General features: G+C 30.5%; 2 protein-coding genes across 5 annotated transcripts in view; one reads left to right on the plus strand and one right to left on the minus strand.

Moving 5' to 3' along the window:
* The window catches only part of LOC129908685 (G-protein coupled receptor Mth2-like), a 38,071-nt gene extending 35,937 nt beyond the window's left edge, over window positions 1–2,134 (minus strand). The window contains exon 1 of one of the 4 annotated variants that reach the window (XM_055985380.1): window positions 1,199–2,133. The gene's annotated coding sequence lies outside the window, so the exon portion shown is untranslated. Of the gene's footprint in view, window positions 1–1,198 lie in introns of all 4 variants that reach the window. The other 3 variants (XM_055985379.1, XM_055985378.1, XM_055985381.1) reach the window with 3 other exon arrangements.
* Window positions 2,135–11,961: 9,827 nt separating this feature from the next.
* LOC129908686 (odorant receptor 49b-like) lies at window positions 11,962–13,749 on the plus strand. The gene is made up of 6 exons (XM_055985382.1): window positions 11,962–12,262; window positions 12,327–12,525; window positions 12,754–13,039; window positions 13,101–13,302; window positions 13,417–13,572; window positions 13,641–13,749. Exons 1-6 carry the CDS (start codon window positions 11,966–11,968, stop codon window positions 13,698–13,700), a joined length of 1,200 nt encoding a protein of 399 aa, XP_055841357.1. The 5' UTR covers window positions 11,962–11,965; the 3' UTR covers window positions 13,701–13,749.
* The last annotated feature ends 79 nt before the right edge of the window (window positions 13,750–13,828 follow it).

The following is a 13,828-nucleotide window of genomic DNA, read 5'->3' on the forward strand; positions in this document are numbered from 1 at the left end:
TATAAAAAAAAACCTTATTAATCGTTGCTTTTAATAAGATTTCCTTATAAAACATATGGGCAGTAAAACAATATGGCAATCTGTTAGTTTTTAGGTGGTCATATTTTTCTCTGTGCAGTCACCAATATCTTCGTTCAATGATTCTGTTCGAGGTCGGGTTACATAATTACAATATTTTAAGGGAACATGGTTTAATACATTAGAGTCAGAACAGGTGAGAAAAGTTTCGCCAAAACTGAAAAACAATCATTGTTCTAATCTACGATTTTTCTCTTTAAAAAAATCTAAAACCTTAATAATTGTCAGTTGTCTAATGAACCGAAATCAACAAAAAAAATATATGATTGCTATATTCACAACACTAGAAGTTAAGAATCTAAAGAAAATAAAAAAACAACAACTTGACATCATTAAATTCTTGTCAACAAAAAATATGTAAATAAAATTAGCATCTTAGTTTAGTGACCAGTTAAAAGCTATAGATATGTATAAGTAGACAAAAATCTAATAAATACGACTGAATATGTATAATGGATAGCTAACAAAAATTTAAATTTTTAATTTTCTAACTTTTTTTAAGTAAAACAAAAATAAAAGAACGTTTTTGAATAAGTAAAGTTCAAAATGAAACTTTCACCATTCTCAACTTTATTTCAAAATCAGATTGTTAAGTACTTAACCTTTTTGATTTAATATCTTTTCATATAAAATTTTTCAAAATATTATTATCTTATCAATTCACACTTTTACAGTAAAGTAAATAAAGGAAATCTATACTCGTATATTCATTAAGCATTTGATAGATAAATTAAATTATCAATTTGCGAAATAATGTGACTTTTTTGATTGCAATAAAGAAGGGGACATACTCCACACCTCCACATTAATCAACCATCAAACTTTTAATTCGTCATTATTATTTTTAATTCGACAAAATTAACTTATTTCACAAATCTTTGATAGCATGAAATTTAAAAAAATATGCTAGTTAGTTGATACTTAAATTCGAGTCACCTATTTTAAGTTCGCAATAGCTTACAAAGCTCATAGGCTCATATCTACCCGGATATTAGTCACTTTTTAAAAATATAAACAAACAACATTAATATCACAATCGTTTTCTTATCCCGAATTCTTTATTTTCGTCAAGGAAATATGATTTTATGTGGTTTTCTATATAATCTCGCAAATTACTCACCAAAAAAAAGTAAGAGAGACGCCCTCAAATTACTTCAAGAGTTGATCATGCAACCAGCAATCAACCAGAATAATGAATCAACCAGCGACGACTTTTGCGCGTAGCTAAGATAGAGAGAGGCTTAATGTGTAATCAAATTAGGTATCGACTTTTATTGCAAAAAAAACAATAAACAATTGTAGATCGCGTGTGATCTATCACTCAAAATGAATTTCAAAATGTATACAACAGAAATCACTGTCAATTAATATGTTCGGAATAACACCGACGCAGTGCCGCGGGTGTGCGGTGGAAAACCCGTTCTATTATAAGTATCAGTATTAAAGCAAAGATTCTCCGCGAATCGTAAAAAAGCCGGTATGGGTAGTGAAGCCTGTTAAGCTGATAATTCCCACATCAGCAACAAACAAACAACAAAATGAAGATCTTTTTTTTGTATCTGTGGGATAGGTAGGTATTTACCAATCCAGTTGACACATTCAAGTCTTCCAGCCACGACACAATTTTTTTGTTTGTCGTCTTGAAGATGCGATCGAAATCTTTCAAAAACCGGAAAACCCCAGACGTAATTCGATTAACAAAACAAATCACTGAATTTTTTAAGAGCTGACCTTAAAATTTTAGTCAGCCTACACTAACAGACAACAATTATTATTTTGTTGGCTTATTGAGATACTTTTTCTTTTTTTTTGAGATACTTTTGTTTACTCAAAAATCCATATGGATTTCATTTGCTATTAACAAAAATTTATAAAAAGCACCTTTGTTTAAATTAACAGCCTAGACGGTTATGAATTTCAAATCAAAAGAATTCTTCGAAAAAATGTTGTATGTTTCAAAATTTGAATTTAAACTTTCCCGCCAACACTTCTGTTTTATTGACCGTCTTCGAATAAACTAAAAATTAAAGTCGAAAACCATTTTGCAGCAGGCAGCAGAGCAAACTTGTTGAATTCATTTCTAGTATTCACTTAAGTTAATTGGACAAGCCAGCAGAAGCAGACAGCTGGAAGAAGACAAGTTTTCACTCAATTTCGATAACTTGATTTGCCTGTTGCTTTTTGGTATATTTAATCGATGACGATGAAAAGCTTTTAGTTAAAGGAGTTTAATCGAATTGAATGAAGCATAAAAAAAGCTTTCGATAAATTGTATTGTTTTTTGTTTATCATAATAAATTAAAGAGTGTTTTAGAGAGTTGATGATGTGTAATACATATGAGTAGTTTTTTTTTTCGAGTGATTTCTTAATGTTGTGAATTTTTCATGTTTATAATCATTAGACGTAGGACGATTTTTTAATTGTGGGAAATCAAAATAAATGTAGTTCAAGGGCAATGATAAACTTTCGCTACAGTTTCTTTTCATTGTTATCATGAATTTTTATGAGTCATTGTTTTTTTATGAGTTTTTTAAGAATTAGTTCTTTATGTTGAATGAAATGTTGAAATAAATTAAACTAAAAACAAAAGTCATAGGCAAATTTGAAACACACATGAATTTTTTTTTTTTAATTTACAAAGCATTGCAGACATAATTAGCTGGAAGCAATTCAAAAATTATAAAGAAAATTTCTTGTTTTTGTCTTGCGATATGAGGTTTCCAGAATAAATAGGTCAGTTCACATCTTTGTAAGTCTTTTAAGTGTTTATTTTTTCTCAAATACAATGAAAAAAAAATTAATTCAGGACACATTAAAACCCATAAACGGTGCCAAATAATCAAAATGGAAAATGTATTTTTTCTCCAGAGCTCCTCCAACAATTTTTATTTTAAATGACTGTAGCGAAAAAGTTTCTACTTTTGAAATGAAAAAATATTCTTTAACCGTAATTAAAGGTACCGTTTTCTTCATAATTCCTCGTAAATAACACGGTGTTACAAAAATGAGGTTTCAAAATATACGCGGGCGGAGACCTATAAGGTTTTGTAGAGCTAGTCGCCCTGATTACGAAACGGTATTTGAAAATCCCCTAACACCCCCAAAATCTGGAATTACGGGCAAAAAACGGTTTTTTTGGACCTTCACCCATTGAAAAAATTCTAGCTTCGTCAATTTTTTACCCATTTTTTTACAGTTTCTGATAGAAGATAAATATACCTTTCCAACAATGTATAAAACATGTAACTCGGTTAAACCACTTAGAATTTATAAGCTGTCAAAGTTAAAAAATTCCATTTTTTTCGTCATTTGCCCAACTTCGGCATCAATTTAAAGTATATGTTTTCAAAACAACATGCTATTTAAAAAATATATTCTAAAACTATATCTATTTCCCAATCAATAGAGGTATTTTTTATGAAAATCACTCTAAAATTGGCTTAGAAAAAAAAAAATGTTTCGATTTCAACCCAGATACAGAAATTCGAACTTTTAGGTAAAGAACAAAAATGTTGTTTCGGCACGTAGTAGGATAACTTGGCAGACAACATTTGATAACGGGTTTTTGTAGAGGAGCTTAATACAAACATTTTTTTCTTTGGGAGGTGGGTCTATCTCTCCCCGTTTAGGTGGAAGAGGCATTTTTCTAAAAAAAAGTTATCAAAATAAAAAAAAATTATTAAAAAACAACGGCAACACTAACAGTAATAAATGATACCATTTCCGAAAGGCAAAATTGTACATTTGATTCTAATTTTTAAATCAATATAATATAACCAATAGTTTTTGAAATAATCGATTTCAAAGTTAAAAATAGGAGAAAAAAAAATGTTTAAAACTCATTTTATACTTTTTTTGTCCAGACTGTGAATTCGAAAATGGGTAAAAAATTGACGAAGATAGAATTTTTTCAATGGGTGAAGGTCCAAAAAACCGTTTTTTGCCCGTAACTCCAGATTTTGGGGGTGTTAGGGGATTTTCGAATACCGTTTCGTATTCAGTGCGACTAGCTCTACAAAACCTGATAGGTCTCCGCCCGCGTATATTTTGAGTGTTACACCGTGTAATTTTACCGATTTCATTAAAAATTATGGATAAAAACATTTTAGTATAACCCTAATTAAAAAAATAAGAAAATTCTCAAAAAAATCAATATTTCAAATATTTTTTTTTTTCAAATTTTTTTTTGAAATATGAGGCTATGAGAACAATAGTGGCGCAACCTACTTATTTTCAAAAAAGAGTTTTTCATAAAAATGCGTCTCTTAAGATATCTATTTCAAAACAAAAATAGATTTATGCAGCTAGACTCTCAAAACTAGATGGCCCTCAAAAAAATGCTGTTTTGAAAAACCCTGTTCCTTAAATCCCTCGTAGCATATACAAGAAATCTTAATGACATTCTTTATATGATGAATTAAATTTAAACCATTAAAAAAGTGTTATCTTAATTTTAAACACAACTTTTAATACTTTTTTACAACTCTTACACCATATACAAATCTTTGATCAATGTTAATATTTGAAGAATCCTGCTGCTGATAGCTTTGCCAAAAAAAACACACCTATTGTATTTATTTAACATATTAAATCTATAGACAGCTTCCAAACTCAAGTTGTGCAGGTCAATTTGTCATTGGTGTTGGTGTTGGTTGGATAAGGGAGGAGATGAGGCTTTCAGCTACTATAGTTAGCAGACACATAGGGATTTTTATACTAAAAAGCTGTTCAAAAGTCTAAAATAAAAATAAAGCATTACATGAAAGTTTAATCGTTTTATCATATTTAAATACATAAATAGGCATATCGGCCATTACAAAGTAACGGAGAAGACATATTGATCTTGTTTCCAGTTTATCTCGTTGGAGAAGCAATCTTTTTTCATGAAACTTGGTAGGTCTTAAGGGGTCATGATAAAGTTGATGTTCAAGAAGTTTCACGAAAAACTAATTAAACGTAGCCAAATTATTCACAGATAAAGCGGTAACGGAAAAGACGCGTACAAGTCTTCTCCGTTACCGTCTTTGTCTGTTAATAATTTAGCTATTTTGAATTAGTTTTTTCTTGAAACTTCTAGAACTTCAACTTTTTCATGGGCCCTTAAGACCCACCAAGTTTCAAGAAAAAATATTGCTTCTTCAACAAGATAAACTGGAAACAAGATCAATATGTCTTCTCCGTTACTTTGTAATGGCCGATATGCCTATTTATCTATTTAAATATGATATAACGGTTAAAATACTACACAGTCTTTACCGTATTCTTTCCTCCAACTTCCGCCATTTTGTTTTATGATTTGTGTTCTGCATGAGTTTGTGGCTTAAAAAAAACTTTGCCCATTTTCGCTTGAGATAATTAATGGCTCCGAAATCTTAACATCCCATGTGTAAAATTTTGACAATTATTGAAAAGACAAAGAGAAACTGGTGTAATTGTTTAGTCAGCTATAAATTTGTTATAACTATTTTGTTTGCATATGAATTTCGGATCACTGTGGCGTATGTGTAACTTTTCTATATTGAAATATCGTATTAATTAATACAAATTGTTAAAATTGTAAAATATGGTCAGTAGTCAGTACACTAAGGGAAAAAACGCAACGTAAAATGTAAATGTTCATCGTTGATTCAATGTTGAAAAAACTAGCATGAAACATCTTTAAAATTTTGTCCGACTTCAGCTTTTGTTGTATTTTATCACCCTTATTTCCAACAGTGAGAGAGCAAGTTGTTAAAGCATTTGCCTTGTTATCGATGAGTTGTAGGTTCGATCCCAAGTGGCTGCCAATTTTGTCTTTTCTTTTATAAATTAATAATTTTGTTCAAAGTTGGAACAACTTTGATTCAAAGATCTTTTATACCGCCAAATCACTTTAAACTAACGATGTTCTACAACTCAAAATCATTCCGAAAAATAGTTGATAACGTGGTTTTCGTTTATTTTAAGTTGGTTTTTTCCCTCAGTGTATAGTTTTTGTACTTATTACTTACGCTTTTTAAGAATCTATTTCATTTAAAAAATACCAACAAATAATTTTGATCTCCTTTTTGAATTCACTCCGTAGCCTAACGGAATTCCAGTCAAACTTCCGCATCTGTTTTCAAAGATGCCATTGTAAATGAGTCAACTTTTTTAACTAGCTAAGATATTGCTAATTATTGAAGTTAAGATATTGAAGGCTTTTGTCTGCGGTTTCGTTTATCAGAGTGAATGTTCTTTCGAAAATCGTTCTTCTGTAACAGAAGACTTTGCTGAAATTGTTACAAAATATGTTCAGCAAATATTGTTTACAAACATGTAAAAATAGCCCATCTTTTTACATAACAAACTCATTCATAAAAAAATGTATCTAAAACTTTGAAATTCTACTCTCTACTCCTTATTTAGTAGCTGTCACATAAACCAAGTAGCTACAAAATACTACTCGTTATGGTGGCTTAACTAACCCCCAAATTGTGTAAATTGTTTACCCTTTGTAATGAAAAACTCCCGGATATCCCAAATAACCTCGAATCCAGACAAAACAGAAATATTCCTGTCTCCGTTGAAAGGAACTCCTTTGCTAAGTTTTCTGCTTTCCTGATGATTTGACTGTTTTGATGGGTTTATGAGCGCATTAACTCCGACAGTTTTATGGGTTGTTAAACTTGTGGCACGTATTATAGCATAAGTCTCTGACTGAAGTCGAAATTTAACCCACGTGCATTATGTTTACGTGCAGGTCTATGTCTAACGTGTTATTATTAAGGTCTGATTACAATAACTCTATTATCAATTTTATTATATCCAGAGTTTTTATGACTCTCCGGGTGTTTTTGTGTTTTTCGGGCATGGTCGCATGGAAAAGGCTACCATTTCCATTGTTTGATGGTGCATGAAGGAATGCGATTGTCAAGTGTTGGCATTATGTTTGGTATCAAAGAATGTGCGAATGCTTACTTTCTGAAAATCATGAGCTCTTGGTTATAAAAAATTCAAAACAAATTCATTGAGCTATGTGTTGTCGTAAGTCGTCATGAGGATTATTTTTTTTTCTTTTCTCTCGAGCAAGTTGGAGTAAAAAGGGACTAACTCCAGTGTTTAAAATAGGGGTTGTTGGAAAAACATACAACTTGTTTCAACCCTCTGTTGTTTGTTTGTAGAACTTCAAAGATACTTTTTAGATTGAATTTTTGGTAAGAGTGTTCAGTCTAGAAGTGCTGAACGCCTGGTAAAAGATTGGTTTTGTTTGCGGTTTTTTAATGACATGAATGGAAAATACAAAAGCGGGGTAAATGTGTAAATATAGGGGCTCTGTGAATGATATTCACTGTATAAGGGTTAATATTGGAATTTATATAAGAAGAAGGGAAACAAAATCAAAGTGTATTGAATGTAAAGCTATTTTATTGATGTGGTATCGAAATATGGGGCGTTCAGAATAATGTTTGGGTCAATTCTATTTATTCATAATATATCGAAAGTTTAAAGGTTCTATGGCTTCTTCTCCCCAATTTTAAAGTAAATGTAAAATATAGGATGAACTTTTGTAGATATATTGAACACCGGAAATTTATTCCAAAATTGCTTGCTTTATTTCTTCATGAAAGGATCTCAAAGTCATTTATAGGGAATACATTTTAGGTGGAGTGGAATTATTTGTTCTTCTGAACGCCTTGTATTTCGATACAACATCAATAAAGATTTTTATCTTTCCAATGTTTGAGAGAGAGAGAGAGAGAGAGAGATTTGGCAAGAGAGAACCTATTGATAATAATCGACCAGGATTTGTTTCTGCTACCCAGCAAAAAAGGGATGAAAATGCTCCCCAAAAATCTCTACGCAGGAAGGTGAACTATTGGTAGGAAACATGCATAGGATAATTTACAACCAATACACAGTTTCGAACAGATGCAAGGCCTGGAAAAATTGAAAGGATACCATTTACTCATTTTCTTCTGTAATGTTGCAAGTTATTTGTCGGGTATTCCGTGGCACTTAAATTATAATTCTATAAATGTGTTTGAATTTTATAATTTCTTCATTGAATGCGGCAATTAATTTGCATGTACCAAAAGTTAAAATTGATAAAAACTCAAATCCTCCTTGGTTTAACAAGAGGCTTTGTAACTTAAGTAATAAAAAAAAAACATAGCTTACAAAAGGATAAGAATAGCCGAATTATCTAATCTAATCATGGTTATAAATTTGACTTTAGACAGTTACGGCCATAATATTCACTAGTTTAAAAAATACATCTGGATGTAAAATTGTCAAATGTCAAAAATAAATCCAAATCCAAAATAGTTATCCCGATTTTAACAATGAAAACAGTTGAATAATAGGCAAAAATTACTATTTTTTCTCTGTGTGATAGTGAATATCATTGATTTGGATTTATTTTTGACATTTCAATTTCTTTACATCCAGATGTATTTTTTAAACTAGTGAATAATATGGGCGTTAGAAGTAAATATTTCGGAAATCGAAGATCTTTTGAATTTAAATAGCGTTTGCAAGCAAGACCCTGATGAAATTCTACCAATTATTTTGAAGAAATGTGCACTTGCTTTATCTGAGCCCCTTTATTACATTTTCAATGCCACTCTTGGGAGCGGTGAACAACCACTAATCTTTCCATCTTTTCCAATTTTGTTTTAAGTATCTAAACTCGAAGAAGGCTACCAAATTAATGTTATTTATTCTGATTTTGCGAAGGCTTTTCATAGGGTTTGTCATATTACCTATTTTGATTGAAAATTTGAAACTAAGTATTTGGTTTTCACTCAAATATGTTGAAATGGTTGGAATCTAAGGGGTCGTGTACAATTCGTTTGTATTGATCAAGTGCTCTCAACTCCAATCATAGTTACCTCGGGTGTCCCCTTCTTTTTTTTAATCATTATCAACGACTTGGCTGATATCTTGTTCAATTCTAGTAAAATGATGGTATTCTTTTACAAAATGATCTCCAAAAGTTAAAAAGAATGGTGTACAATGTAGGGGAAAGTGGCCTAAAATGGCACCCCAAGGTAAAATGGCCCCCTTGGAAATCGTAGAATCGAACATAATTAGAAAGTTTTATGAACGCGATTCTTATGTATGTTTATCTGGCAAAACCGACACATACGAAGTTTTAGCAACTTCAAGCCATTATTTAAAATTTTTTTTTGCAAAAAAAAGTATAAAAAGCATTGTATTTTGGAAAAAGAAGTTAATATACGTATGAATGAAGTATTTCTTAATAATTTAATGTATTAAGTTGGCTTAGAACGATTTTAGATAGATTTTTCGGTATAAAACTTAAATTCAAAAAACCCAAAATGGGTAAAATGGCCTACTTAGTACTCGGGTAAAATGGCATAACTACCTACTTACTTTAACATACCATTTTATACTGACTTTCACATTTTCATTTTTTTTATTCTGAAAATGGTTGCTAAACATAAACGATCTACAGGGAGGAAGCCCTGGACTGAGGAAAGTTCTTGATTCCGTCCAAAATCTGGAAAAAAGCATCCAAATTATTCGAAGTTCCAAAAACTACAGTAAGGAGATGAGAAACCAACAGGAACAGGGTTTTGAATGTCTCACAGAAATTTTGGATTAAGCACCACTTGTTCCAAGAAAATGGAGAAGAAGCCCTTTGACTCGATTTTTCATTTAAAATCACGTAAATTTATACAGTGTGACATTTTACCCGGGTAAATTTGATCAGTTAAATTTGTAGGCGTCTTGAAAATTAAAAAATTTAAATACTTTTTGGAATTTTTTTAACTCGCAAAGCACAAAAATGTAAGAGTACCTAATATATTAAACTTTGAAAAGTATATAGCATTTAAGTTTGAATGTTACTTTTTTTCGAGATATGGAACATTTCCCTTAGGGGGGCCATTTTAGGCCACCTTCCCCTACAACTAAATAATTATTCTTGAACGTTAATAAATATCAATTTTTTTTTCTTTTGTCGCAATTTCTAGAAAATTCCTTTTGATTATAAAGTTGATAACTTTGTTCTTGAAATAGTTTTGGAAAAAAACGACCTTGGTGTTGGTGTATTGTTTGATTCAAAACTAAACTTTATCAAGCATATAGAATATATTGTAGCTAAATCCCATTCAATGCTAGGTTTTATTAAACGTAATTCAAAAGACTTCAAGGACCCTTTTGCCCTTAAATCTCTATTTAACTCCTATGTTAGATCAAACTTAGAACACTATTGTGTGATTTGGAATCCTCACTACAATATTTATTCAAATAGAATTGAAATAATCAAAAAAAAAAAAAATGTACAAGGTTTACAATTCAGAAATTAGGTTGGAACACCGAATTCCCGTCGTACTCAACTACTTCTTGGAAGTCAGTCACTTCTCACTTGAAAATAGAAGGAAAATGTTTTCAGTAATGTTTATAAGTGAAATTTTGTCGCTTCATATCAAATGCTCTTTCCTTTTACCGTTGATAGATTTGTATGCTTCCTCGCGTCAAATAAGAGAACGTTGTTTATTCCGAGAAAAAGAACATAGGGTAAACTATGCTCGTAATAAAACTTTTACTCCCTGTGTCAGAGAAACTAATCTCATTTCAAATCATATTTATTTTAATTTTCAATAAAACAGATACACTTTGAAAAATAATATACTTATGTTCTTTTCGAATTAATTAATCAAACCATATTTTTATTGTATTAAACACTTACGCCCGTATTTATAAACGTTGTATAACTTTATACAACTGTTTAAATTTGGAAAATGTAATCAAAAACCTTGTTTATTTTATTAAATGTTAATATTATAATATTGTTATGTCTATTTATTTTTTTTTATAAATGATTACACTGGTTTACAAGGGTTTTGTTGCCGAAACAAAACTATACTTTTCTGAAGGTTATCGGTGTGCTGAACTCGAATCCGAAGTAAGAAAAAACTAATCAGGTCCCGTTTTTGAGATATTACCAAGTATATTTTTGTTTCGGCAACAAAAAAAAAGTTTAATTTTGTTAACCAGTGTTATTTATTTCTCCACCTTTTGTAGTCTAATTGTAGATGTTAAGATCTCTAATTGATGTAAATAAATCGTTCAATTGAAAATCGCTATTGAAATAATCCATGATTATTAAACCTCCTTCATAGAAAAGGGATAATGAAATGAGATATTCAAGTAATCAATTAAAATCCCAAACCAATACAAATAATGCTCAACTTGTTTAACTAGAAAAAGTATCTAATTCTAATTACTTTCCTATAATTCCTTATTGAATTACATGTCTTTTGATTCATTTGGAAGTTGTTACTTAAAATTTCTTTTCAAATCCTCAAGAGTCATATAAATCATATCCATTTTGTAGGTTAATTAAATAAAGTGAATAATAAATAAAACAAAGTGATTTATCAATTATTTCTCATTAAAAAGACATTACACCGTGTCGTGTGTTAATAATTCCTCAGAGAGGGAGTTTCTCCCCCGCTTAGGTCATGGTTTAACAAGGATTTAACGTTGATACGATTCGTGTTATTAAACTTGAATTTTTTTGTTTGTTTTTTTAAGGATTCCAAATGACTTAACACAATGTTGGCAAAATATAGAGTGTTAAATATCACATCATTTAATATTTATTTGTTAGAGTGATTCAATTTATTTTTATCAGAAATGGCTAGACTAGCAGGTGTTAGTGTGCTAATGGGACTTAAATTATAGACTCAATGGAATTGGTGGTGAGAAATTTTGCTGTATAAAATGAAGATGTCAACAACTCTTTCAATGAGTCCTTTATGGCTAAATTCTAGTTGAACACCGCGGTCTTTGAAAATCTAGTTGAATAAAAATTGTGTTTTTTACTTTAAAACCAGAAAACGGCATAAAATTCCCAAATTTCGATATTTTAGTTCCAAATCACATATTTTTCCCATGGAAAAATTCATTCGATACTTTTCAAAATACGTTTTTCCCTCCGATCCAATCCTGGGTAAGCTTGGTTCAATCGATTTGAATCTAAACATTCTACAGTGGTCCGGATTACCATTATTTGGATCAAAAAGTGAAATCAAACGATCACTTTTCATCTATGGAATATTATTTTCGGTTTTCATTCGAATACCTTATCATACTTTTGAAATCTATGATTTGATTACATGCTGGAGAAATTTCAATGACATGATACAAAATGTATGCATGTCATTCTTACATTTAGGAATGTGTTTGAAAGTTCGATTTTTCATTGTTATCGATAAAATGAAAATTTGAAAAAAAAAATCTTTTTTTTTTATAGATGATAATGATTTATGGAAGACTTGAGGATTTCTACAAAATCATCAATCAATTACGCATACTGACTAGGAAATATGTCAAATCAGATAAGCAAAAAGAAGTTTTTTCTTGGATGGAATTCGAGAGTAAGATATCGATAACAATTTATGCTTTCATACCAGCGATTACGTCAGTTTTTGGATTTATTTTAACCATAAGGAGTAAATTTAATAATTTTTGAAGTTATACTTCTTTATCCGCGTTTGTACAAAGTGAAAATATACTTTTTGACAAGAATGTCAAAGGGTTTTGACAAGTGATCTTAGCGCCACCTAGTTCTCATAATTGTGAATCTACTACGTGAATTTTTATCTGTGAGAAGTATAACTTCAAACGTGTACCACGTTTTTATTCATGAAAATATCAAACTACATTATATATTTTGACAGATCCATCAGGAGTTGTTGGACATATTTTGCCATATCGAGCTAAAATGCCTGATTTTACACCATTTAACTTGCAGTTATTTTACATTCCCATCTCTAATGCAATGATTGGATTTCAAATTGTTGGAATCGATTATCTCAATGTTGCATTTATGAATTTGACACGTTGTCAACTTCGAATGTTGAATATTTCTTTTGATGAGCTGAATGAGGAGAAAGTTGGTCGAGTGACTGTTGATCCATTAACACATCTTAAAAAGCTTATAGAACATCACACATATATTTTAGAGTAAGTCCAGAGCATTTTATTTGGAGATTTTGATGATTAAGAAAAGATTTTCATTTTCAAGAATTCGTAATCAAATCGAAAGTATTTTCAAATTTCCGATGCTCGTTCAATTTTTTGGTTCTTTGCTCGTAATTGCATTGACAGGTTTTCAAGCTTTGAATCAATCAGATACTTCGGGATTGGTTATGGTTTATATGTATGTTGGATGTATTATGGCAGAACTTTTGGTTTATTGTTGGTTTGGAACTCAGATATCAGAACAGGTAATTCTTATTAGCATTTCTCAAACTTAAGTTCATTCAGCTTCTATAAAACCTTATAGAAGCTACTGTAAATCCTTGAGAGTTTCAAAGAATTTTCTTATTTTTATTTTACAGAATGAATCATTAGCCTTGCAGGGCTATAACACTTCTTGGTATAACTTTGATGTGAAATATAGAAAATCGTTGGTTATCTTCTTGATGAATGCCCAGAAGCCATTTTGTTTCACAGCAGGCGGATATCTTAAACTCAGTTTGATGACTTTTAACAGGGTAAGAGAGAAGCTAGAATGTGGTAACTCAAGACATTTAGTGGAAAACTAACATTAATTTAATTTCAGGTTGTAAGCAAGGCTTTCTCAATTATGGCAGTACTTCGTCAACAGTATAGTGATGGTTGATTTTGAAAATGATGTAGATACTTTTAACATTCAACATAAACACTATCACATATAATAAAAATGAATTGAATTTTATTTGTTTATTTTTTATCTAATTCTTAATCTTTACATCAGTTTTTCAGTGCAGA

The sequence above is a fragment of the Episyrphus balteatus genome, chromosome 2, assembly GCF_945859705.1.
Source record: "Episyrphus balteatus chromosome 2, idEpiBalt1.1, whole genome shotgun sequence".
Classification (NCBI taxonomy): domain Eukaryota; kingdom Metazoa; phylum Arthropoda; class Insecta; order Diptera; family Syrphidae; genus Episyrphus; species Episyrphus balteatus.